General features: G+C 40.1%; 1 protein-coding gene across 5 annotated transcripts in view; it reads right to left on the bottom strand.

Moving 5' to 3' along the window:
• The window catches only part of PRIM2 (DNA primase subunit 2), a 94,093-nt gene that overhangs the window by 21,888 nt on the left and 46,953 nt on the right, over positions 1 to 25,252 (bottom strand). For 2 of the 5 annotated variants that reach the window (XM_044422094.1, XM_044422095.1), the window contains exons 8-10: positions 21,154 to 21,221; positions 12,628 to 12,700; positions 10,847 to 11,032 (exon numbers count right to left, since the gene is read on the bottom strand). The exons of 2 other annotated variants lie outside the window; for them this stretch is intronic. In XM_044422094.1, coding sequence (XP_044278029.1) covers positions 10,847 to 11,032; positions 12,628 to 12,700; positions 21,154 to 21,221 — 327 coding nt within the window. Of the gene's footprint in view, positions 1 to 10,846; positions 11,033 to 12,627; positions 12,701 to 21,153; positions 21,222 to 25,252 lie in introns of those variants that run through there. One more of the 5 variants, XR_006413902.1, reaches the window with a different exon arrangement.

Below are 25,252 nucleotides of genomic sequence, written 5' to 3'. Positions count from 1 at the left end.
AGGAAACATTATTAAAGTTAGCCCTAAAAGACTGTTTACCTGAAGCAGATCCGGCTGCTATGAAAACTTCAGCATTTGGTCAGGGAGTGAGACCTCCCACCATGAGACAAAAGATTCTGTCTAGCCAGGAGTTTTTCAACACCCCTCTCCTGGCAATGGAGTGATGCCAACCAGTCAGTCTAAGAGGCCTCAACTTCTCCAGTTGTTAGCAATTCATACCATTATCATCCAAGGCCATTCCTATCAACAAGGTGTCCTTGGGCACATCTTCAGGGATAAGCCTGGGAGCACAGATCACTCCCACATCCTTGGTACTTTAAGTTCCAGCTTAAACTTAGGTTAACCCTTCAGGTCTTTGTTACCTAGACATTTGTTTCTCATATTTCCCTTTCTCTCCTCCAGGAAAGAGGGTTAGGGAAACTTTTTTTTTTAATGTGGACAGTTATGGAACTTGTTTTTGTTTCAGAAAGTAATACCAAATATAAAGTATGAAGAGAAGTGAAATTATAGAGGTTTAACTCAGTAATTAAGAATATTTTGGGTATGTCAGAAAAATATGGAATGGTATACAAATAAATGAATAAATAAAGCATTTTTAAAAGTGGTGTATAAATGTTCTGAAATAGCTACAATGTGACTATCTCTACTAAAGTTGAGAGAGTTTTTAAAAAGCTGAGTTTTTGAAAGTGTTTAATTTTACATTTCAACCATGTCTTCTTTTACTGAATGATGGTTTTCTTTTGGAACACAATCAGGAGCAGGTTGCAGTAGTGACTATGAACTATTACGATAAAAAATTAGAGGAAAGCTGAAAAAGATCACTAACAGAAGTATCAGGCCAAAATACAACTTAAATAATTTTCTTAAAACAGATTTGCATTACTGAATTCAATCAACTGTGAACCAGAAGAACTATGGACATAAGACAGGGATATTCTTAGGGTAGAATGCCAAAACACAATTTCTGTAGCATAAGGAAAGGAAGGGAGGGAAGGAGGGAGGGAAGAAGCAAGCCTCAGAGATAACAGAATTGCTAAGGACAGGCAGGAAGCAAAAAAGAATAGAAATGGGGTCAGAACCCTGAATGCAACTCCAGAGAGCTTTGGCTATTGGGCCATATAACAATGAAAAAAAAAATCAGCAAATATCACGTAGAGACAAAAAGTACTACTACTCATAAATGGCCAGTGCAAAGTAACAGAAGAGAATGAAATAGGAAAAAAACTGAGACTTCTTCTAGAAGATTCAAGAATTCAAAGGGAAATTGAAACTTAGATCAGGAATGTAGTAGGTGACCAGGATAAAGAAAGGGAACCTGAAAACAATATAGGGAAGAAGTATATTAAAAAGATAAAAGGATGACAGGAAGAAGACCCCTATGAGGAAAAACCTGCAACATTAGAAAGTGAAATGAAAATTACTCTGAATGTGCTTGGGAAGAATAAGTGCTTGGTCCTTCCAAGACCTGGAATAGATAGGATAAGTGTAGAACTACTCTAAGCTTTAGAGCTTAAATCAGTCCAAATCCTAACAAGAATATGCCAACCAATATGGAAAGCATACCTGAAGGAGCGCTTACGTCCATATATGCCCAGTCGCCCCCTGAGATCAGCGGGAGAGGCCCTCCTCCAGGAGCCCTCAGTGAAGGAAATTAGGAGGGTGGTTACTCGGAGGAGGGCTTTCTCAGCAGTGGCGCCTAAGTTATGGAATGCGCTCCCCAGAGAGGTCCGCCTGGCGTCGTTGTTATTTGTTTTTCGGAGCCAGGCGAAGACCTTTTTATTTAAGCAGCATTTTAAATGTTAATATCATTGAATTTTATTTGGCCAGGGCGGCTTATTTTATTCCAATGTCTATATTTTAATTGTTATTGTTTTAATTTATTGTGTATTTTATTATGTTGTGAGCCGCCCCGAGGCTACGGCAAGGGGCGGCATAGAAATGTTTTAATAAATAAATAAATAAATAAATAAGCATAACAATGGTCCACAGATTGGAAATGTAATATACATTCCAAACCTCCCCAAAAGGAGATGCTAAGGAGTGCAGCAATTATAGGACCACTGCACTAATTTCCCATGCAAACAATGTGATTCTCAAAGTGCTGCAAAAGGAATTTTACTCTATATGGAACAAGAAATGCCTGTGTTCAAGCTGGATTCTGAAAAGAGGCACTCAAGATTGTATCGCAAAATATTATCTGGAGCAGACAGAATTTTTAAAGATTGATCTATGCATTATAAAGGTTTTATAAGCTACGGTAAGGCCCTTGATTTTTAAAATTTATTTATTATATTTCTACCCTGCCCATCAGCCCAAAGGCTCCCTTTGATTATATGGATCAGAAGAAGCTATGGATGGTTTTGAAAGAAACGGATGTGTCTCAGCATTTGATTGTCCATCATGGATAAGAAGCTACTGTTTGGACAGGATATGGAGAAAATGAATGGTTGTATTTTGTCTCCCTCTCTTTCAGTCTGTATGCAGAATATATCATAAGGAAAGTAGAACTGGGATCACAGGAAGTTGCAATCAAAACATTGGTGGAAGATGCATCAATTATTTAAAATATACATATTAGAATATAATTACTTCATATTATCCATCCCTTAAGAATGGCTATTTAACCAGAAATCTGTTCAGATATGAGTGGTAAAACCGCTGGATGAAAGTGCTTCCCTGCCCTCCAGTTGTGTGGCTGTGTGCATGAGTTTTGTGTCTAGTTTTGTGTTTAGCTGTCTAGTCCTTACAATCAGATGATTCCTTCCTACAAATCTGATGAATTCACTTGTCAGAAAATCAAATGAATTTTGATGGAAATGCCTCTCTGCTATAAAAGGTATTTTTCCCAGGGAGCATTAGAAGGCATTTTCTGAAAAAAATATAAAATATTTGGGAGGGAATATATGTCAATCAGCTTTGTTATACAAGTTAAGATAAACTGATATGCTTTAAATTTTCATTAAGACGCTTTCTCTGAAGTAAGTGGATTTGGGCTATAATGGTATGAGTCTATACTTGGCAAAACATACAAAGAAATGCACGTCATATTTCAGACATCTAGTTTCAAAGAAACCATCCTTGCAAACGAATTAGGTAGAATCCTGTCTCATCGATTATAATTTAGAGAAGGCACTAAGACTGCCACGAGTGCATCAAGTGAACTGATATTTTCTGAAAACAACACAAGATTTCGAAACAGAACTCAAATACTGGCATGTGGATGAAGAACAGCGTTCAGACTCAGCAGCCAAAAATCTTGAAAAGCACAGGACACCACAGGACTGCTGTAAATGTAATGCTGAAAATAGATATGTTGATAAGTAAACCAAATTTGCTCCTAATTGCTTCCAAGTGGAATTTCCCGAAGTAGTATGCATGGGGGATTTTGGATGAAGAGCAACAAAAGGCAAGTTTGCATGTCATCCTAAGCCACCCTGTGAATAAGCAATGATCAAGTGATTGTTTGTTGAACAAACTATGGAATACCTGAAAAAAGACTGCATTTACCATGGGTTGTTCTCCCCTTTCCTTCTCCCTCAGCCAGCTCTGGCATGTATCCTAGTACCCTTCACAGCTGAACCTGTCTTGTCTTTCCCACCCTATTTGAATTACTACTTCTTTTTGTTCACTATTTTTTTCCTTCCAGAGCATCAAAAAAGGCAAGATGGGTCATTCTTTGGTCTCTGACAACTGTGTTCATAATTTTGTTTTATTATTTATTTGCTGGTCTTTCACTGGTGTGCTCTTCTGGCTATCCAATATGAGCAGTCCTGCCTGATCAATTTCTTTTTCTGTTTCAAGTGTCAAAGGGAGGGGTAAAGTGAAGTTTGTAAACAACAAGGAAACAAAATAGGTGAGATTACATGAGGTCTAATTTGCACATAGTTACTAGTGACCAGTTGTAAGTTGTCAGCTGAAAAATACCAGTAAAAATGGGCAGGTTGCCAAAAAAAGGCACATCAACTGAAGCAGGGAGCATCTTAGCAACCTAATCTTGATACTAAGTGTTCCTTGAGTCTCCAGCAATTCCAGAAAGGAGAAATTCATCCTGACCATTTTTCATGGCTCCTTTCCAAAGCATTTGCTTCCTTGAAAATTCTAAACAAGCACAGAGCTATATGCAAATTTAATGGCTGAGAAGTACATGCAGGGAAAATCTGCACACTTGTGGCAATTCTCACAGCCTACACTGAAATTGTTTTCTCAGGTTCAGATAACATGACAAGCCATCATGGTACAAGCAACCCCTAGAACAAGCCACGGGTTGTCAGGGTGACTTGTTCCTGAAACATAAGCCTTTGGGAAGCAAATTGGTTTTGAATGACACAACAACCCATCACAACTAGTTACCCATAATGAGATGTCACATCATCAAATCCACTTCAGAAAGGGGCCATCCTGGCATTCCAAAGTGATGAAAAACTCACAAGTGCCTTCCTGCTCTCAAAGCACAAACCATAAAAGGCGGAAAACTAAGATTAAATTAATAGTTTAGGGTAATTTAGTATCCCATGATGATTTTTAATAAATGCATGATAAACCATCTATCTTCTTTTAAAGTTTTGAAAGTAACCATTAGTTACCACATTGCAATATACATAATTATTTTAATAGTAGTAAGAACCCTGGAAAAAATATTAACTTCAGCCACATTATGGTCAGTAATCGCAAACAAGTATTTCCATATTCCACATAGGGATACAATAGTAGTATCATACAAGTGCCCCACAGACTATGCTTTGTTCAAAACTATGTTGTGCCAAGACCTTTATATTCACCAAGTGATGGGTTATATTAAAAGTACAACATAAAATCTAATCTGCCATTACTTCACTGGTTTACTTAACCTTGGTGTGCACCAGTGTGCTGATTAGTAATTTAAGGCCTGAGAAAAGAGAAATTTCAGAGGGAAATACACAGAGGCATGATTTGTTTTAATATGCATCTACATTAGCTACAGGGCATAATTAAAAGTACATCACTCCTTTAAATCTACATAATTATATCCCAAAGACATTCTCATTAGTATCTTTTACTTTGCAGCTAAACCAGAAGAGGCCTGAGGTCTACAAGGTCAAATTTCTTTATTTTAAATATAATACTATAACACTGAAATTAAAACAGCTAATGCATAATGGTTAGGTTGATTGTTTCACCAAAATATGAACGACTGAACAACAACTATTTCCCACACCTATTCACATGTATCAAGGATCCCACTCATACAGAATGACTTTTCCAAACTATATCAATCACTGATTAATGAACATGGCTCGTGCTGAAAATGTGGAGTAGCTGACTAGCTTTATTAATTTATGCATTAATTTATGTTAATAGGACTGTAATATTTATTCAAAATAACATTCTTTACCCAGTAACTTGGCTCCTGATTCAGCTAGCAGATGGAATCTACTTATTCCACTAGCACACCACAATTCTTCATATTAATAACTACATTATCATAAGTGTCATCCTGAGGGTAGTCTGCCATATCAAGACAAGGTAGGTGTCATCTGAAGACTCTGCAGAGGAGTTTCTCCTCTGTCATATGGCAGGAAGAGACTTGTGCTATTGCAGTCCCACTTCCATTGCTGCCCATTTCTCTGGAACCACTAATTGGTTGACATAATACTGCAGTGTCCACAGAAGTATTTTATTCTATGATGGGAAATACTTTACTACATTTTCTTGACCAAGTCAATTATGGAAATAACTTCTGTACACTGTGCTTTTTACAGATTATAGCTGATACTTGAAGGGTTTAATCGGTTAATATTATATTGTTATAATATTTGAACAGGAGTGGAACACATAAGGCACTTAGCTACTACTTTTAACCAGAAAGAGAAAAGTGATGTATTGAGTGAGAAACAGAATTCCTAGTGATCTGAAGAACTGAAGCAGATTTTGGACCATTGGAACTAGCAGTTTTAGGGGTAACTTCAGCTGGAACATGACTGTCACCAAAGGGTAGCATTTCTTAAAGATATACACAGTGGGACATGCTTTTTTTATTTCCAGTCTTGCAGGTTATTCATTATTTATATCCCTTAGATAATTGTTTTCATGTACTTAAGACAGACAAAATCATTTAGAAAAACAGCTTGAGTTATCTTATTGACTCAGTCAGACATGCCATCCAATTTTGGGTTAATGACTAGTATACAGGTGTTTCATGCAAAGACAGAAGAACAATGAAAGCTAGGAAAGCAAGTCTCCTCTAGCAGCAATGAAGTCCTGAACAATAGGAACCTTTCAGCAACAAAAACTCTTATCTGTAAAGAAGCATTTCTTGCTCAAGGCTGACACAAATATTTCAAAAGCCAAACTACAGGCATCCAGTTTTGGGGGTTCTTGGATGAATAGATAGCATCACCCCAACCCAGCATCCTCATTTGTATATATTGAAAAAAACCCTACTCGGCAATAACTGCATCCTAACTAGGAGCTAGAGAATCATGAAACCAGCTAAGACTTCCTTGAACCCAAGACACCATTAGATATTTGTCACCTCAGGTGCTACATAAAATGCAGTTTCAAAGGAGTTGATAATATGACCAGGAGTCCACAGTTCCAAGAAAAGTAAAATATATCACTAGTCTTAGTAACCCAGCCAATTTTCAGGCTTGAGGGGTTCACATTGCATGTATGTGAATTAACTCCAGATAAACAGCTACACAGGTCCCTATTGTCACAATGCAGATGACTACAACATAAGGAAAACAAAATTAAAACAAAACCAAGAAGCATGCAAAAATGCACAGAATATGGAAGACGAAATGCAAACAGTAATTAGTACTACTTAAATTAATGTATACAATCAGAGGTGCCCATTTAATAATTAACTAACTAAAATATGATTTAATCAAAACCATAATTTAATCAAATACATGACTAGCTGGTCTCTTGATGATTCATGCACAGAGGAGAGATCCGTTCCAGCAAAGTGTTTAAATATTAATTGTCATACTGTGATACTGTGACTTATTCTACCAGTTTCCACAAATTTCACAGTGGCAGAAAGTGGCATTTTGCATATAAGCACTCGTGGGTAGATTTAAAAGGAGTTTAACTGTTGCATTGGATATATAAGAACCAAGCTGCATGGAGTCTCTTACAGAAGTATTCACCTTTGACTTTTTCACATTTCACTGTGTTACAAAAAAAAATTGAAATGGATTTAATTGAAATTATTACCATGTGAGGTAAACAAGCTACTCAGCAGTGTGAAAGTAAAGAATTTTTTTTTTATCATGGCACAAAAGTTAAGCAAACAAAAAGAAACTGGTGCTTGTTGGTTACAGAAGTATTTGTTCCCTTCGCTGTGACATGCCTCAACAAGCTCTGGTACAATTCCAGGGTCACATGACCTCACTTACTTCTGGAAGGGCCAAGTGTTTGTTGGAAAGCTTGCCTAAACACAGGACATCAGGAAAATCAAGGAGCCATCAAAACAACTCTGGGATAAAGTTGTGCAGAAGCAATCCATTATTGTGAAATGGAAAGAATTTGGGTCAAACACAACTCTGTCTAAACAAGGCCATCCAACTTTATCAAAAGAACTATCCACCAAAACTAAGTGATCAGGTAAGGAGGGCATGCCTTGTATTGTGAACACTGAGAGCAGGGCTGGAATGTCAGAGGAACCAATTCACCACTGGCCACATGTGCAGACAAATGATCTCCACTACTGACATAGAATCTGTCATCATGCCCAGAAGACATTGTACCAAAAAAGTTGTAACTTGGCATGGCCATAAGGTGCTCCGTTATGGTAATCAAGGTCAATACATAATCCCATGGAAGGAAGATGCATCCAAGAAGGCCCCAACATACTTGATCCATTGAGTGGGCCCCGGGTGAACTTGCCATGGTTTACATGGAGACTGAGCTGATGAAGAAAAGTGAGGCATTTGTCAATGCTATTGATAAGTTCCTCTCTCAAGGATGTGACAAGGAGCTAGTCATCTAGATAGTGATGAATGTGTATGCCCAGATTAGTCATATATTAACACATACTAATACTATATATTTGCTGAACACCTGTGGAGTCATGGAAGACACAAAACTGACAGGTAGTGTCACTAAGCATCAAGTGGAGAAAACACTGACTGCTGAGATTGATTAAAGTAGGCAGCTTTCATCAGCATCTTACTGCAGAAAGCAGGCATTTTTCAGGTCCACCACAGCAAACCAGTTCCCCCCATTTTTAAGAGGCAAAATAAAAGACAATGTAGTCATTCTTTAAAAAGTTTGGTGTAATAAATGGATTGGCATCATATAGATCCAAAATTGGGTATAGTTCCCCATCTTTCTATGGGACCATAAAACAACATAAATAGAAAATGTCATGGAGAAAAGCAGACACTACTCTCTGGATTGCTGCTTTCAGTAGCAAAGAGTCCACTTCCTTCTGTAGAATTGCAGAGATGATGTAACACAGATACAGGGGAGACAATCAAATACAGATTTGTATCCCCTTCAGACATGATTAAGCACTGACATGTCAGACGTAATAGAAATCCAGATAGGAAGAAATGTGGATAACCAAAGATAGTGGGGAAGAAGCACAGAGTTGAGTCAGAACTGGCATTATCCAGATCTAGTTAATGGCAGCTAGCACTGTACATGCAGGAAGCATACTGGCATTTGGGCAGTTACAGAGGTCTTTGGTAAGAGGTGCAGTCACCTTGAAGATGTTGCTGCAAGTGTGGTTGTTGATGAGTCCTTCCCTTCTGCTTAAATGGAGGAAGCTGACAGTCAGTATGGTTCCTGGCTATGGTTCTTGTCTTACATACCATGTCCACGATCTCCTCTGTGAGGCACTGAAGAAACCCTCACCATTGAATGGAAGAACTTCATTTCTGGATTGTGTATCCTGGGGAAGACTTGTTGATCTGAGCCAGGCCTAGTGTTGGAGGGTAACTGTACCCACCATTGCTTTGGCATTACAGTCCACCTGATGCCTAGAGGTATTAATTTAATGTTTGGAAAACTGAGTCACTTATGCTTGAAAAACTCCCTTTCCTCATCTCATGAACCTAACCTTTTCCTAAAGGAACAGCTAGTACAGAGACATGACAGCTTGGTAGTTATTATTTTTGAGGCCCAGTGCAGTGCAAGAATATAGACATTGCCCCATGTATTCCAACCAATGGCCTCTTCTGTCAACCAGTGATACAAGCACCCTGCCTGATCTTGAATGAAAAGACTCCATCATCAAAGGTGGGAAAACAGAAAAGGAGCATCCTTTTCTTGCATCTGGTACATATTCTCATGATATTTCAAGGGGAGCACAATAGATGAATTGGTATTCCACAATTCCATAGGTTCTGTCTCTTGTTGGGGGTCAAATCAAAGGATCAAGAGGGCTTTGGATTCAATGGATCCAAGGCCTCCAGTGGCACACTCCTTTTCAGACTTTCAAAGCAGTGATGGTGCAGGAGGAATGGCAGCTGTGCTTTCTGCTACTACAACAATGAAGCCTGGGAAATACTATGCATGGCGTTTGTTTCACTTTTAAACATTATTTTTCACAGTTCAACTAAAGCCAAAAACACTATTCTCATTACTGAATTTGTGAAAGAGTGGTCAGGGATAGGAGAAAACAGGTTATCCACAGACAACTGTAAAATAAAACCCTTCTAAGAAAAATGCAGGTTTCTAAAGGGGGAAAATGTTCTTGCTTCAATTTCTTTGCATAATTTCCCTTGGCAACCACAGAATTTAGACATCACTGAGCATGCAATAATGTATCCCCCTTCACTGTTCCTGATGAAAGACCACACCCCACTTACTTTATTGGAATTGACACATAGAGGAACCTCATTTTTCAGTTAAATTTGTAAAAGAAAGACAAGGGGCAAGCCATCAGATTCAGAACTGATGCTCTGTTATCATTAACACTGGTCTAAATATTGGTGGCACTCAATTGGAGTTGTTGTGGCACAGACTATAGCGCGCACTCCCTTAGCCCTTCCTGTGGTCCTCACAATTAGCAAAAACGACAAGTAACCATTTGAATAAATAAGACTGTTACTCTTCTTCCCCATCTGTAACAAAGTGTCTGCATAAGTGGTAGTTATACCCAATAATCTTGGTTTAGAATTTAGAAGTTAATCAGCGGAATGATGGATTATGAAATACTATTAGATCTGAAAGTAATGTTACTTGAATGTACTCTTCACATCATATTTGAAATGCACCTTTTATTAATCTCAAATGGTTTAACTACTATGAAGCCTGGAGTAGCACAAAACCAGAAGAATTTGGCAAATGGTTCAAGTGTATGAATGAATCAAAATAATGTTAAAGATTGAGGGTGAAATCCAATGGTGCCTATCCACCAAGAACACAGTTACTATTAATAGAATTGCTCCCTTCACCTTCTGAATCATTCTGTAGGGACCATTCTCAGCAAATTTCAGGGTGAGTGGGGGAGCTGCAGAATGGGGATGCCCTGTTGCACAAATGGGTATTGGCTGGCAGGATGTTAGATACCTTTACTGTAGAATTAGGTTCTTTTACTGATGTTGAAAGCAAAAACATACTGATATCCATCTATAACATGCTTTCCAATACTGTAATTAAGCTTTCCATTTCCTTTTTATAATTACTGCAAACAAAAGAAAGAACATTAGGCAATATACACTTATGAAAGATGAGTGAGGAGAACCTGCTGTGAGAAGAGGATACAAAAGCAGCTGCTTTTGTCTTTACAGTTAATGTAAAATAGTTTTACTCTACAGCAGCTGCCCACAACATGCATGAACAATGCCCACGGAGTATGCAAGTGTCCAAAAGAGAACAGTTAGAAACTGAGCACTGCTCTCAACAACTAATTTACCTTGTCTGCATCTATTTTTCCTTTGATAAATTCCGACTTCCAGAACTGCAGAGCTTGTTCTAATGTTAAACCAATGCCCTTTAGAAACAAGCCATATTGCATACGGCCTCCATGACGGAGATGATGGTTATCACGCAGAGCTTTGTGCAGCTGGCGCATGCAGAGAGGAAATGATTTAACCGAAAGCTGCAAAAGAAAACTTGCATTAACGACCTATTGACTAGATTAGCTTACAGGCTGTATTTTGATCACTAATTAAATCCATTTAGAAAGGTGAACAGCTTGAAGAGAAAAGTAAATAAAAGGCTACAGGGACTGTGGATAAATCTATTTTACAACTTCAGTGTTACTCTAAGCATTTAGATCTAATATCTCTTTCTGTACAAGATACAAGAACAAATGCAATGAAAAAGTACATTTATTAAAAGAAAAGTGATCTTATTAATTCTAGACAAAAGCATTAATCAGTATGGCTAATTAGTTATCAGTTTAAAATAAGGATTCTGCATGCCTATTAATACTAGCTCTTCCCAAAGGAAGCATATACTACATTGATGACACTGGTGCAATGTTATTTTATTTTTTCAGTTATTCCTTTCTTGCATTTTTATATACAAAGGACAGTATCCAGTGCTACCTGTGTAGCAACCTGACCCACCAGTGTGATGCTCAATGGGCAGCAACTGCTTCCTAAGATAACTGGAAGTTACCCAAAGAACATGTCCATAGCACAGAGCAGATCAATGGAAGTAGCAGAAAGGAGTTCCTATTACCTGTCCCTCCCTGGAAACTAGTATCTGATCCTGGGCGTCATCACAAAATGGGCATGCTGCAAACATCTGCTTGCAGCCTGCAGCTATCTGCCATCTTCATTTTATAAGACTGCCCGAGAACCCCACATATAGCCCACAAACATTACTGGGAAAAGAAGGTGTGAGCAGCTCAAGGTTCTCGACATTGCTTTAAGATGTTCCAGCTGGCAGTAAGAAAAATTGTTAATCATCATCAACACTATGGATAGGACATCTTGGCAAATGCCAAGAAAGTGCCTGAGGGTACACCAGTGCTCACGGTTGCCTGCTCTAGGCAGTGGAGGCACATAGGTAGTATGGGATACTGCCCAGAATAACTGCTGTAATAAATTCCACCCAAACTATCAGCATTAGTAAACTGATGTGTCAGGTAAACAACCTGTTAGTAATTACATGTAATATTACAATATGCAGCCAATAATATTATTCTATACTGCAAGCTTGATATAAGAATTACTGGGTCTGTTCAAACAACAGCATGGCATGGTATGGAGTCAATAAATGTGCTCTCGGGCTCTCTAAAGTGCCATACAGCATGTTAAGCACTACTGACACTCGTGATTTTGCTCTATTTTTATTCCGCCATCCCTTTATACAAGTGACATATTATTCTGGGCTGATTTTAATGAAATGCCACACATCTAACCCTTTGCAACCTGTACACCACTTTGTAAAACCAATATGTATTTTATGCAGCTAGTGTACTTGAGCATCTATAAATATATTGAGCTGGAGGCATCAGAAGTTAGTCATGCACTGACCCTGTTGAAATAAAAATTCCTATGCTAGTTATGCCTAACTAGTTCCAATTATTTCAATTTTTTTTCATATGAGAGTAACACAACAAATTTCCTCTGAACTGAAGTCATCATTATTTTCCATTTGTTATACAGAAGAGTGTTTCTTCAAATTAACTTCATGGTGGACCAAGGTAACGCAGAGTTGAACATAAAACAATATAATACTTACAGCATCAATGTGTTCTAATGAAATTTTCCCTGTATTTTTTTGAATGCTGTAATCTGGACCAACATATGCATGGCTGTAACATGGGAAAAAAGTTATTTATGAAAAATGTAATTTTCAGAAACTGAAAAGGTAGTTGGTGTTACTATGGGAAACCTAAAGTTAAATTTGTTTTTGTGCCCTCAGAACCACTCATTCAATATATTTGAGTAGACATAATTAAAACATGCTAAAGCCAGACTTCTTTTATACTTCACTCAATAAGCACCATGCAATTTCCAAACAAAAACACTGCTTCCTCAAAATGTGCTCAGAACAGTACCCTATATTGAATATTAAGGAAGACTTTGCACCACAGAGCAACCCACACTGTGAATAAACTACCAAGTGTAGGTAGTTTGCAGAACAACCTGTCCCTCCAGCTGGTCTCCTAGGATCATGGGCAGCAAAATCTGTCTTATCGCCCCACTCCCTGCTCTGATTGCAAATGAACAAGGGACCAAGATGTGGAGTCCTGCCTGGTCAATGTCCTGGTAAGTATATGCTGTCAACTGCAGAAGGCAACATCCATAGACACTGACTAAACATGGCTGTATATAGCTTGCTTTGCACACCCTTGACAGCTGTCTGCTTGCAAACTGTCAACTGAAAAGCAAAGTGACAAAGGGATTTTTTTCTTTTGAAAGAGGGCAGCAAGTTTATGTCCCCCTTTCAGAGGTGATTTTCTATTTTTTTTTAAATATTGCTCTGCCCATTTTCAATTCCTAGCACCTTTTCCACACCTCCCCCATCCTCCAGGTACTGAGAGCTACATTCCACCCCCTTTGCAGAAACACTTTCTTTTGAAAGTTGTTCTTTTCTTTCAACTCTTCTAAGCAATTACAGCACTTTTTTCAACAATGAAATACACAGTCAGAAAATCTGTGTATATTTCAAGTGTGAACAAAATATTCAAGTGTGAGTAAAATATCTGAATTCTAATGAGGTATATCAAAGTATCAAAGTTGTCCAAACTTTGATACTTTGATATAATTTTAGACTTCAGGTATAGATCTCCTAGAGTTTTCCTATTAAAGAAACCACTAGAAAAATGTATCTTCTTGAATTTATCAAAGAATTATGACAACACTTCCACTGAGATATTATGCCACACTATGAGGAGGCAACCCAAGGGAATATGTAATAAAATTATGATTGTGGCTTTAAAAGGATTCTGAGTGAAGGAGAATATTCCACATGAATTTCAAGTAGTGAGGCACTTTTTTCAAGGACAAAACAAGATTACTTAAGGGGAAAGCTTGAAGTGTTGACAGAAAGCAGATGTTGCATGACAACAATACTTGCTAATTATCTGCCATTGCAAGCTCATTATATATGGAAATACATCCATTACTTAAATGTTACGAAAGCTGATAAACACGAATTCCAATATTATCTTCAAAGATAAAGTTATGATGAATAAATTGTTATGTGTATTTGTAAATAAAAAGGCTGAATATTTTATTTTAAATATTTTATTTTTATTTATGTTACCTTTCTGAATTTGGGGAGCTGAGTAAAAGTGTGAACTCCAAGGTCCACTGCAGAGGCTAAAGAAGCAATGGAGTGCAATGCTTCCTGCTGATCTTTCCACTCTGAACCAAGAATCAACACTCTCTATGGTCAGCTATAGATACTAGAGCTGGAATGGGAATGTGTGACCTTGAAATCTTGTGAGACTGCAGCTCTTATCATTCCTTACCATTGGCTATGCTGGGTAGGGCTGAGCTGCAGTCCAAAATTATCTAGAGGGCCACAAGTTCCGCAACCCTGAACCAGAAGGGCATCTTAAGTCTGGCAGGGAAAGTGAGTACTGCAACTGTCTAAAGAAAAGCAGGTTGCTTACCTGTAACTGATGTTCTTCGAGTGGCCATCTGTGCAGTCACACATATGGGTGCTGTGCCTGCGCAGTGCCTTTGGCCGGAAGATTGCAAGCTAACAGTTTTTTGGCGGGAAAGCTCCGCTCCCCCTCCCTCATGGCCTATAAAGAGCGGAGCGTCCACCATTTTGTTCAGTCTTTGACGACTGAACATGCGCCCCCTTGTGGAAACATTTTCAGTATGAGATAGGAAAAAGGGATCGGTACCAAGAAAAAATGGGAAACTTTCGGTACCGATGAATGTGTCCACTCACCGACACTGAGCGGGACCGGCAGGGTGGGTTGTGTGACTGCACAGATGGACACTCGAAGAACATCAGTTACAGGTAAGCAACCTGCTTTTCTTTGTCGTGGCCTCTGTGCATCACACATATGGGTAGATTAACAAGCCTGCCATAAAGGAGGAGGGAAGGTGTCCTCATTGAAGAACGGAGGAGAGAACAGCTCTACTGAAGGAGCAATCCCGTTGAGCTTGAACATCGAGATGGTAGTGCCTGGCGAAGGTGCAAGGGCTCGCCCAAGTAGCGGCTCGGCAGACGTCATCAATCGGGACCCCGGATACGAATGCAGACGAGGTTACAACAGCTCTAGCAGAATGGCCTCGAGGAACTGAAGGCAGTTCGAGCTTAGCTAATTGATAGCATAAGACTACAGTGTGGACTATCCACTTAGAAAGTCTCTGCGGAGTGACTGGATCGCCCTGATCCCTAGCAGAATATTTGATGAATAGTTTATTGGATCATCGAATAGACTCCGTTCGCGATCGGTAGAAGGCTAAGGAACGGCGAACATTGAGTGAATGCAAAGATCTTTCCAATGGAGTTGACGGTGACGGAGAAAAGGCAGGCAGCACAATGTCTTGTCCCGTAAGGAAAGATGTAGACACTTTAGGCAAAAAAGATGGGTCAAGGTGTAAAACGACCTTCTCCCTGTGAAAGTTTAAATAAGGAGGGTCTATGCAAAGCTCACTGGCCCTCCGGGCTGAAGTGACAGCTACAAGAAATGCCATCTTCCAAGAAACCAATCAAAGATCCACGTCGCCAAAGGTTCGAAAGGGGCCTTCATAAGGGCCTGTAGAACTACAGAGAGGCTCCATGTGGGCATAACCGGTCTAATTGATGGGTTAAGATTATACAGTCCCTTCAAAAATCTTTTGAGGATAAGATGAGAAAACAGAGGTGATCCGTTGACTAAGCCACAGTAGTAGACTATTGTGGCTGTATACACTTTAATGGACGACGGCTTCAGTCCGGAATGGTGCAATTCCAGGAGGAACTGAAGAATCTGTTGAATGGATGAGAGGAATGGAGAGAATGAACGCGACTCGGCAAAGGTGGAAAAACGTTTCCATTTAGCCTTATATGACTTCCTTGTGGATGGCTTTAAGGCAGAGTCGATGATATGCTGAATATCAGGGTGCAAAAATGTCGGATTCGGAGTCGACCGGTCTTGTCTCGAACCGGATAGTACAGAGAGACCAGAGAGGGGGGAAGCAGCCGAGTGATTGGGTTCGACAATCGGATCCGAGGTGGTCGAAGTCATCGTCGGTACCGACGGATTAGTAGAAGCTGTCCGATTCATAACTTTTGAAACCGTCGGCCACACTGATGGAACGTCAATCATTGAATTCGCCACGCTGTTAGGTTCAATGAGAGCAAATCTGGGTGGCGAAGTGTGCCGTCCACCTGTGTTATAAGTTATGGGAGCGATGGAAGATGAAGAAATTCCCCGCGAGAGATGTCGAGTAGTTTCGCAAACCACGCTTGACGTGGCCACCAAGGGGCAACTAGTATCCCCGATGCTCGGTCGTGCACTATCTTTGCTATGACCCTCATCAGAAGAGGGATCGGAGGGAAAGCATAGAAGTTGATGTTGTCCCAAGGGATCATGAATGCGTCCCCTAGGGATGCTTGTCCGATTTCCGCTCTGGAACAGTAAGTCTCGCATACCCTGTTCTGTTGGGTAGCGAATAAGTCCATGTTGGGAAACCCCCAGCGCCGGAAAAGGTGGTTGCGCGTACGGGGATCCAGTTCCCACTCGTGAGAGGTGAACATGTGCCTGCTGAGAAGATCCGCCTGCACATTGTCTACACCAGCTAGATGAACAGCCATCAGCGTGATGTGTCTCCGGATGCACCAGTCCCAAATTTTCATAGAAAGCCTGGCTAGAGTCGGTGACTTTGTTCCCCCTTGCTTGTTCAGATAAAAGATGGTAGCTATATTGTCCGAAGTTATCTGAATGATCTGATGATGAAGGATGTCCTTGAAAGAGCGCAGGGCTTTGAAAACTGCCAGTAGTTCTGGGAAGTTGATATGATTCGTGGATTCTAGACGATTCCACATACCCTGGGTAGATAGGCCGGAGCATATCGCTCCCCATCCTAGAAGAGACGCATCGGTGCCAAGGGTAATCATAGGAGGTCGCGCCTTGAAGGGGACTCCTATCGTAAGATTGGTCTGTTCCAACCACCAACGCAGAGAGTGAAGCACGGAAGTTGGGATCCGAATCAGTCTCGACTGCGGATCTCTTTGAGGATGGTACACCTTGTTGAAAAAGAGTTGCAGTGGGCGAAGCCGAAGCCTGGCATGTGGAACTACGGCAACTGAGGAAGCCATATGCCCCAGGATCCTCTGGATAGACCTCGCCGGGACCGTTCCCTCTCGTCGGATTAGATGGATGTGGCGAGCAAGAGTCTGTTGTCTGTCTTGAGGGAGGAAGGCTTTTTCCAACGTCGAATCCAAGCGGGCTCCAATGAAGGTGAGCGTCTGTGTCAGGAGAAGATTTCTCGGTATTAATACATAGGCCTAGGCTATTGAGCAAGGCACAAGTTGTATGGATGGCCGCAAAGAGTCCTTCTCTGGACTGCAACACCAACAGCCAGTCATCGAGGTACAGATAAATTGGTATGCCCTGGAGGCATAGGAAGGCACAGACAGGAGCCATACACTTGGTAAAAACCCTTGGAGCAGTAGCCAGTCCAAAAGGCAAAACTGTAAACTCATAAAGTTGGTTTGCAACAGCAAAACAAAGGAAATGCCTGTAACTTGGGTGAACTGAAATATGGAAGTAGGCGTCCTTCAAGTCCAATGAGGCGAACCAATCCTCTCTCCTTAGCAACGGCAAAATGTTTTGAAGGGTAGTCATACAAAACTTTTTTGGTACAATAAACTTATTTAAGTTCTGTAAGTCCAAAATCGGACGTAGACCACCATCCCGCTTAGGAACCGTGAAGTATCTGGAATAGAATCCGTGGAGTCCGTCAGATGGGAATACTTGACGAATTGCTCCTTTACGAAGAAGTTGATGTATTTCATCGAGAAGTACCGGTGAACATGAAGTGGACCAGATAGGACTCGACGGAGGAATGATGTTGAATTCTATTCGACAGCCGTGTTGAACGATGGACAATACCCACCGATCAGATGTGATGGACTCCCAAATGGGGAGTTGGCTTCGAAGACAATCCCCAGATGAGAGGGGGGTGGGTATTGTTGGAGCGTGAGGAATGGTTCGCCAGTCCCGTCAACATTGCCTCCGATCGTCGAAACGACGGCGGCCTTGTTGGAAGTGTTGTTGGGGCTGAGGACAGCGGCGCTGCTGTTTCTGGCGGTGTTGTGGTTGCTGCCTCGGTTGATATGATTGCCTGGACGTAGGCCATCGTAGGATGGACGATTCCAGGACCACTTACGTCTGGAGTGGGACTTTATCTCCATCCTGCGTGCCGTCATCCTAGATTCATGCAGCTTCTTGAGCTTGTGGTCGGTGCAAGAATGGAAAAGCCCGGATCCATTGAAAGGCATTCCCTCAATCCGGCACTTGGTTTCTTCCGGAAAATTACAATTCCGAAGCCATGCGTGCCTTCGGAGAGAAACGGCACCGACCAAGGCCCGTGAGTCAGTATCCACGTGGTGCCTCGCTAGGGATAACTGCTGCACCGCGACCTGCATGGCTTCCTCAATCAGGACCTTCGCGAGGTCACCCTGGTGGTCCGGGAGGGTGGAGGTGACGTTGTGCAGGCGCTGCATAATAAAGTATTGATACCTCACCAACGTCGCCTCATAATTTGATATATGGAGCCCCAGGCCTGAAGCAGCGTGGACTCGCCTAGCCAAGGAGTCTATTTTTCGGCCCTATTTATCCCTCAGTGCTGTGTGCCCTCTCGCCTCTCTGCCCTGTGAGGATTCAACAACCGCAGAGTTCGGTTTGGGATGTCGGAGTAGGAAGGTGATGTCCTCCTCCCGAACCCTGCACATCGACTCATATCTCCTGGACATCTGCTGAGGATGTGATGGCAAGTCCCATGGCTGCGTCATCGCCTGCCGCAAGGTGGTTATGAGTGGCAGGACGATGGATGTCGATTGCTCCCCGCAGACAACATCGCAGAACTTGTCCGTCGTCGGTCCCGGGCGTTGGGCAGTGTCGATGTCCAGGGACTGGACAAGTGTAGACATCAGCTCCGCGAAGGAGATACGGGACTCATCAGGTGACGCAGGACCCTGGGATGTCACAGCGACGTCTGGAGAGGTTGAGTCGCCCTCCGAGTTGGCCGAATCAGCACCGTAGTAGGGTGGGGCCGAAGATGATGACTCCGCCGGGGAGAAGGAGTGGCTGCTTCCACCCTGTGGGGATCAAGGTGACACCCGCCTCAGATCCAATGAGCACAGTTGGGCATGGGATGGAGCCAGGTTTTGGGATGGCAACAAGCGGGTCTGATTGCATCAGAGCCCGTCCCAAAGGAGTCTCCAGAGGCGGTTTTCGCGGTTCTTCCTGGCCTGCTTGGAGAAGGCCAGGCAATGCGCGCACTTATCCGTCCTATGCCCCTATCCCAGGCAGAGGAGGCATAGGTCATGCGGGTCAGTTGGTGCCATTTTTGACCCGCAGTCCGCACATTTGTGGAAAGCCGCTCGCTGCGCCATCGCAGAAGAAGAAGGAGAGGGATAGTGCAGAGGGTAAGTATATATTTTTGTTTTTTTGGTTTTTTTTTTAGATAGATAGATCGAAAGTAGAAATAACAAGAGAAAAACTACGAGGAACAATGAACTGGGAGCAAGTTTTTTTTTTGTTTTGTTTTTAGAAGAAAAAACTGGGAAAGAAGGACAATCGAGAGCAAGGTAACAGCTCTAAGCGAAAGTCGAAAGCGGCACGAGGCACAGTGAATGGTGGTCACAAAGACTGAACAAAATGGCGGACGCTCCGCTCTTTATAGGCCATGGGGGAGGGGGAGCGGAGCTTTCCCACCAAAAAACTGTTAGCTTGCAAGCTTCCGGCCAAAGGCACTGCGCAGGCACAGCACCCATATGTGTGATGCACAGAGGCCACGACGAAGAACCAAAAAGACCCAGTTTGCTTTGACCTAGGTGATTCTGATTACAAGCTGAGGAAATAGTAATCTTTCAGCTAAAAAATAGACTCCCTTCCCAGATATCCAAAAAGTAATCTACATACTAAGGATAGGGGGTGAGGAAAGAGGCAGAAGCATCCTTGAATGGGGATGGATTATATTGGCATGAAAAGCAGTTCTTTAAAGCTCCTACTTCCAGTCAAATAGTCAAAACTGGTCTGAGAAGCTTGCACGAATCAGAGGTTACCCCAGGCCCAGCATCACCATCAAACTCTCCCTCAGGAATGCCCAAGACAGATGGGTGAAAATGACCATTTAACAAAAATGCAGGGCTGGAAGAGGAGGGAAGCAGAGATTGTCTCCATTGCTTTACATAGGATGTCTCTAATCCTCTGAGTTCAGAAGACTTATTGGCTTCCTCACTGGAGTGTGCCTATAGCTGACAGGTACACAAGTCGGGTGTGAAAGAAGAAGCTACCACATTTTAAAAATAGCACAAGTGTATACTATTTTTGTTTAGAAATTACCTCATAGCTAATATTAACTACTGTCCTGTAGATTAGGACTTAGGGGCTTAATTTTCTTGCTGTTATTAAACATTTTTTTAAAGTACATGAAAAAAGACTTACTCCTACATCTTTTAGCCTATCTACATGAAATCAGTTCTGAACTGCACCTTAACTAATTTCTTAGTCAAGATATGTTAACCCAAATCTATCACTATTTCTTGACATCTCTATATCATGCATTTTGATGTGTATACTTTACAATATATGTTTGCACATTAACTGAAAGGTGAATGCTTTAAGTAAATTTGTGACATGGAATAATAGTCTCACATTTGTTTGTTGCTCAAATAACATTTCGATCAAGTGAAAAGGGTTTTAACTCAGCATTTTCTCTTTGAAAATTATACAGGTCAATCATACTTATGCAAGTTACCCAGAATTCAATACGAATCTGCTTGGATCTTTTGCTTTTTCCCTTTGATATGATTATTATTTCCTTCCTTCCTCTCTCTCTTTCTTTACATTTTAAGATATTATTTATTATTCACATCTGGCATTTATATTTCATAATTAGATCTCTTACATTGTTTTAAGAGAAATGGTTTAGCATTTTCTTTAATGACCTTCCAGTTAAGTCCAGCTAAGCATGACTAGCTATTTCCAAGAATCCAGGACACCTCCTGCTGGCCCTGCCAAGCCTCCCAGTACTACTATTTCTCAAGGGTAGAGATATAGTATAGAAGAATGTGTATCTACATTACCTGAGGTGATTAAGCAGAGGCTGGAGTCTCTCATCCGTTTGTATGATGGGCAAAGATCGTGCTGTTAGCTAAGAAGGGGCCAATCAAAAATTGACACATCAACAATAATTTCAGTTTTTGTTATTTTATAACAAACACAGCTTATAACAATTCACAGTCTAAATAATCTCATGCTGAGTGACTGATCAAGTTGTTTCAATAACAGTGCAAGAACTTCACCCTGTTTACCTACAGATTCACCTACCAAATCCTATCTTAAGAAACAGCTATCAAGAGCTTTTCTCTTCTATTACCAATCTCTTTGTAACTTTTAATTACTTACCATTTGCTGCATATGAGCAGCCCATGAACCTTGGGCAAGATAGCATTCTACATATGAAAACCTCAGTTCTTTCTGTTCTTTCCATACCATAGCAAGCCACACCAAAGCAAGGCCTAAAGTACATACAGTATAACTGTATCAGACTTGTGTCTTGAAACTTGGTGTCCCACAAATACTTTTAAAACAAGGAAAGGGAAATTATTTAAAGCAGGGGTGTCCAACCTTTTGCCTTCCCTGGGTCCCACTGGAAGAAAAAAATGTCTTGGGTCACACATTAAATAAACACCAACAAAAGCTGATAAGCAAAAAAAAAAAAAGTCTGTGTGTAATTTTAATGATATAAAAGTCCATGATTAATTTTTTCTTTAAGCTGAATGTCAGATTGCATTTCTATACATTCCATTTGAAATTTGGTGGGTAACATATTTATGTTGACTGAAAATGGAGTTGCAAATATACCAAAATAGTGCTTATTTTCCCAGAAATCTTTAAATCTGTTTTGTGTATCAAATTCTTGTATCAAATCAAAAAGCAAGGCTGCATATTTTTTGCTGTCCACAGGATGTGTTTAGCCAACGTGTTGAAATGTATAAAACTGTTTGCAACGGTAGGTTGAAAGATTGATAATAGCTGCGTTTCACTCACCAAGTCACCATGAGCACATGTAATGTCTGATGCTGTCAATCTGACTGTCTGTGCTTGGAAGTTAACACACGGGAAGCCGCACACTGCTGTAAAACCACGCATGTGTACAAATAATGAGAGCATAGGTACGCTTATTTTACGTGACATTGTGACATGACATTGTCATCTACAAAGTATACACTGCAGAATTGCACAACTGAGTTACAAAAAAATGGTGAAAAAATCTCATAATGTTTTAAGTAACTTTACAATTTTGTGTTGGGCCGCATTCATAGGCCTTCTGGGCTGCATGTGGCCCCCGAGCTACAGGTTGGACACCCCTGATTTAAAGCATCAAAGAATATGATCCTTTCTTCCTCCCATTTTGTTTTGTTTTTTTTTTATTTCTGGGTTCAGAGCCTGAATGGGAAAAAGAACAACTTAGGGCTGGATAGCTGCCCATGGGTTATAGCCAGTGTTAGACTTAGATTCATTAAACAAGTTAGACTTGGTTTATACATTATTGGGACAGAACCAAATTCATCCACAAGATTCACTAGGTGACTTTATGCTAATCACTTTCTCCCCAACAAATGCACATCACATGGCTGTTATAACTGCTAGCATAATCACCCATATCTACCTCTTTCAATTCTTTGCGGAAAACAGTAGTGTATAAATATGTGATGAACTTTTATCTATCCATCAAATGACATAATGTGAAGGGGAAGCAGACTTAAGTGTGGTTTTACATGCATAGGTAGAGGGAAATACATTTTTTAATTAAATTAAAAATCCCCCACCCCAAAAAGAGATTTCCTTTCAGGAAAGATCAACACATGAGGATCCCAATTTTGTGGGTCGCAAGTTTACACAGTGGGCAACAGAATCTTATACTTGACAGACCCTTGTCTGATCCAGCATAGCTGTTCTTATGATAAGTCTGCAATATTACGCATGCTCACCTGGGAGTAAGCACTAATAAACTCAGCTAGACTTACATCTAAATAGACAGAGTTATGCTGTTTCCTTAAATATAGTTTTCTAAGTTTCCAAACTATGCTTGCAAATGGTGCTTTTTTTCAATTGAGCGTAATTCACACTTTAAGTTTACATTTAAAAATATATACTTTAGCCAGATTGTTAATATGCAATTCCAAGTAGGTCACATCAAGTATAATTGCATAGTGTGTACTATCAAAAAATGATTGATCCAGAAACAACTACTTTGCTAATGTTGTGGCAAAATGTCACAATGCAAATGTTATGCAACCAGGGAAATCAATAATAGACCAATGTTTGCATACTGGTATGCTGCCATAACTAGACAGCTGACATTTCAATGCTGATCAATTCAGAAAAAAAGTTTCATGTTAACCTTTAACATGTTACAGTTCTCAAGAAATACTAAAATAAGCAAATAAATATGTAGTAATATTTTAGCATTATACATTTTCAGGAACAGTTGCTAAAATTCAGAAGTACACGACTGAAAGCAGCAATAATTCAGATTTTTTCCTTGTTCTTTTATAATTAAGTGAAATAAAGTGGAAGATATTAATGGGTTATCACAGATTTAGCACTAGAGAGGCTTAAATAAAATGATTTGCTATGCATTTCTTATATCTAGATGCTTCCTTTCTTTAAAACAAAAAAGTCAAGATAGCTAATGAACTATACATAACTGTCCAGAAGTGGACCACTCAATGGGACTTGGCGCTATTCAGTCTGAAAGTGAGGTTCTGTTTCTCCATGGCTTCATCCTGTTTACATGTGCCCCTTGTTGGATCTTGTCCATAATGTGAGACAATGAATGACTGAAATCTTGTGAAATTGAAATTGCATTCAAGAGAACATATTCATATTTTTGTGCTTTTGGAACTAGAGTATTCCGAAATTCCTACCATGTGAGTCAAAAGGCAAAAATAAGTACTTGAACAGAATTATTATCATTAAATGGAAAACATACAATGGAAATATTTATATCCTGCCACAATCCGGTTTGTGATTTAGTAAAATAAGTTGGACTGGCAAAAAAATATTGTAGTGGATACCCATGAGTATGTGCAAATACACATTAGCTTAGCCATTGGATATTGACAGGGAGTTTCTCCTTATTAAGTCAGCTGGCAATATGGCATCAAGGGACCAAGCATCACTTGTGAGGACAATACAAACTTGTATCATAGACCCCTCTCCCACACTATGATCCCAAAGCACACATGCAATCTTATGAGTCACAAAATAAAATGTTATAATTTAATTCTGAAATGAATTTCCACTTTTAGATTTTTGAAATTTATTTTCAGGTAAGCTAATCTTTAATTCATATCAAATAATATATTAATCATTATGACTACTATATACAACATTCAGTACATGTAATAAACCATAGTAAACCATGCAATACCTAGTCATCATTTAATACCTATCATTTCTTCTTCTATCATATGTAAACCATAATTTAAAGAACTATATGTTAAGAACTTAGACCCATTTTTTCTGAAACATAATTACAGCCATTTCTGCATCTCTCATCCATAAAAATTCTGTAAGCTTAGCCATTGTGGCTATTTGCCATATTTTCCATCTCCGTTTTATGAGGGGAGGTAAATTCATTTGTGTTCAATGGTATTATTAACTTAGCTACTATCCATAGATTCAGCATTAATTCATGGCCTTTGATTTTGACTGGATCTTTAAGTTACCCTAATAACATTATCAAAGGTTTATCCGGGATAGTTGCACCAGAACTACCACATCCTTGAACAAAACCACCGCATACAGAATGTACTTGTATTTGTTGCTCCACATTTCCAGTGTACATCAGAACCCATATTTGGATACAGTCTATACAATTTCCTTGGGTTCAGGGACCAATCAGAATTTAGTTTATAACATTCTGTCATATCAAAACTGCCTTTAGGACTTATAGTCTTTTTAAATACTTTTTCTGTACATATGTATATGTTCTTTACTTACTCGTCTCTCAAGTAGTCAATAGATTTTCCACCTTATTTTATTTTTCAAAATATTTCTGTCTATTAAATTGTAAATATATTTCTGCATGTCTTGTGCCTAACATTTCCTTATATTTTTGTAGCTCTTCAAGCATGTTTACACTCAAAGTATTCTTAAGATGGTTCTCTAAAT

Source organism: Varanus komodoensis, unplaced genomic scaffold (assembly GCF_004798865.1).
Source record: "Varanus komodoensis strain SLA01 unplaced genomic scaffold, ASM479886v1 scaffold12, whole genome shotgun sequence".
Lineage (NCBI taxonomy): Eukaryota > Metazoa > Chordata > Lepidosauria > Squamata > Varanidae > Varanus > Varanus komodoensis.
The sequence above is the reverse complement of the archived record's forward strand: the minus strand, read 5'-3'. Positions and strand labels throughout refer to the sequence as shown.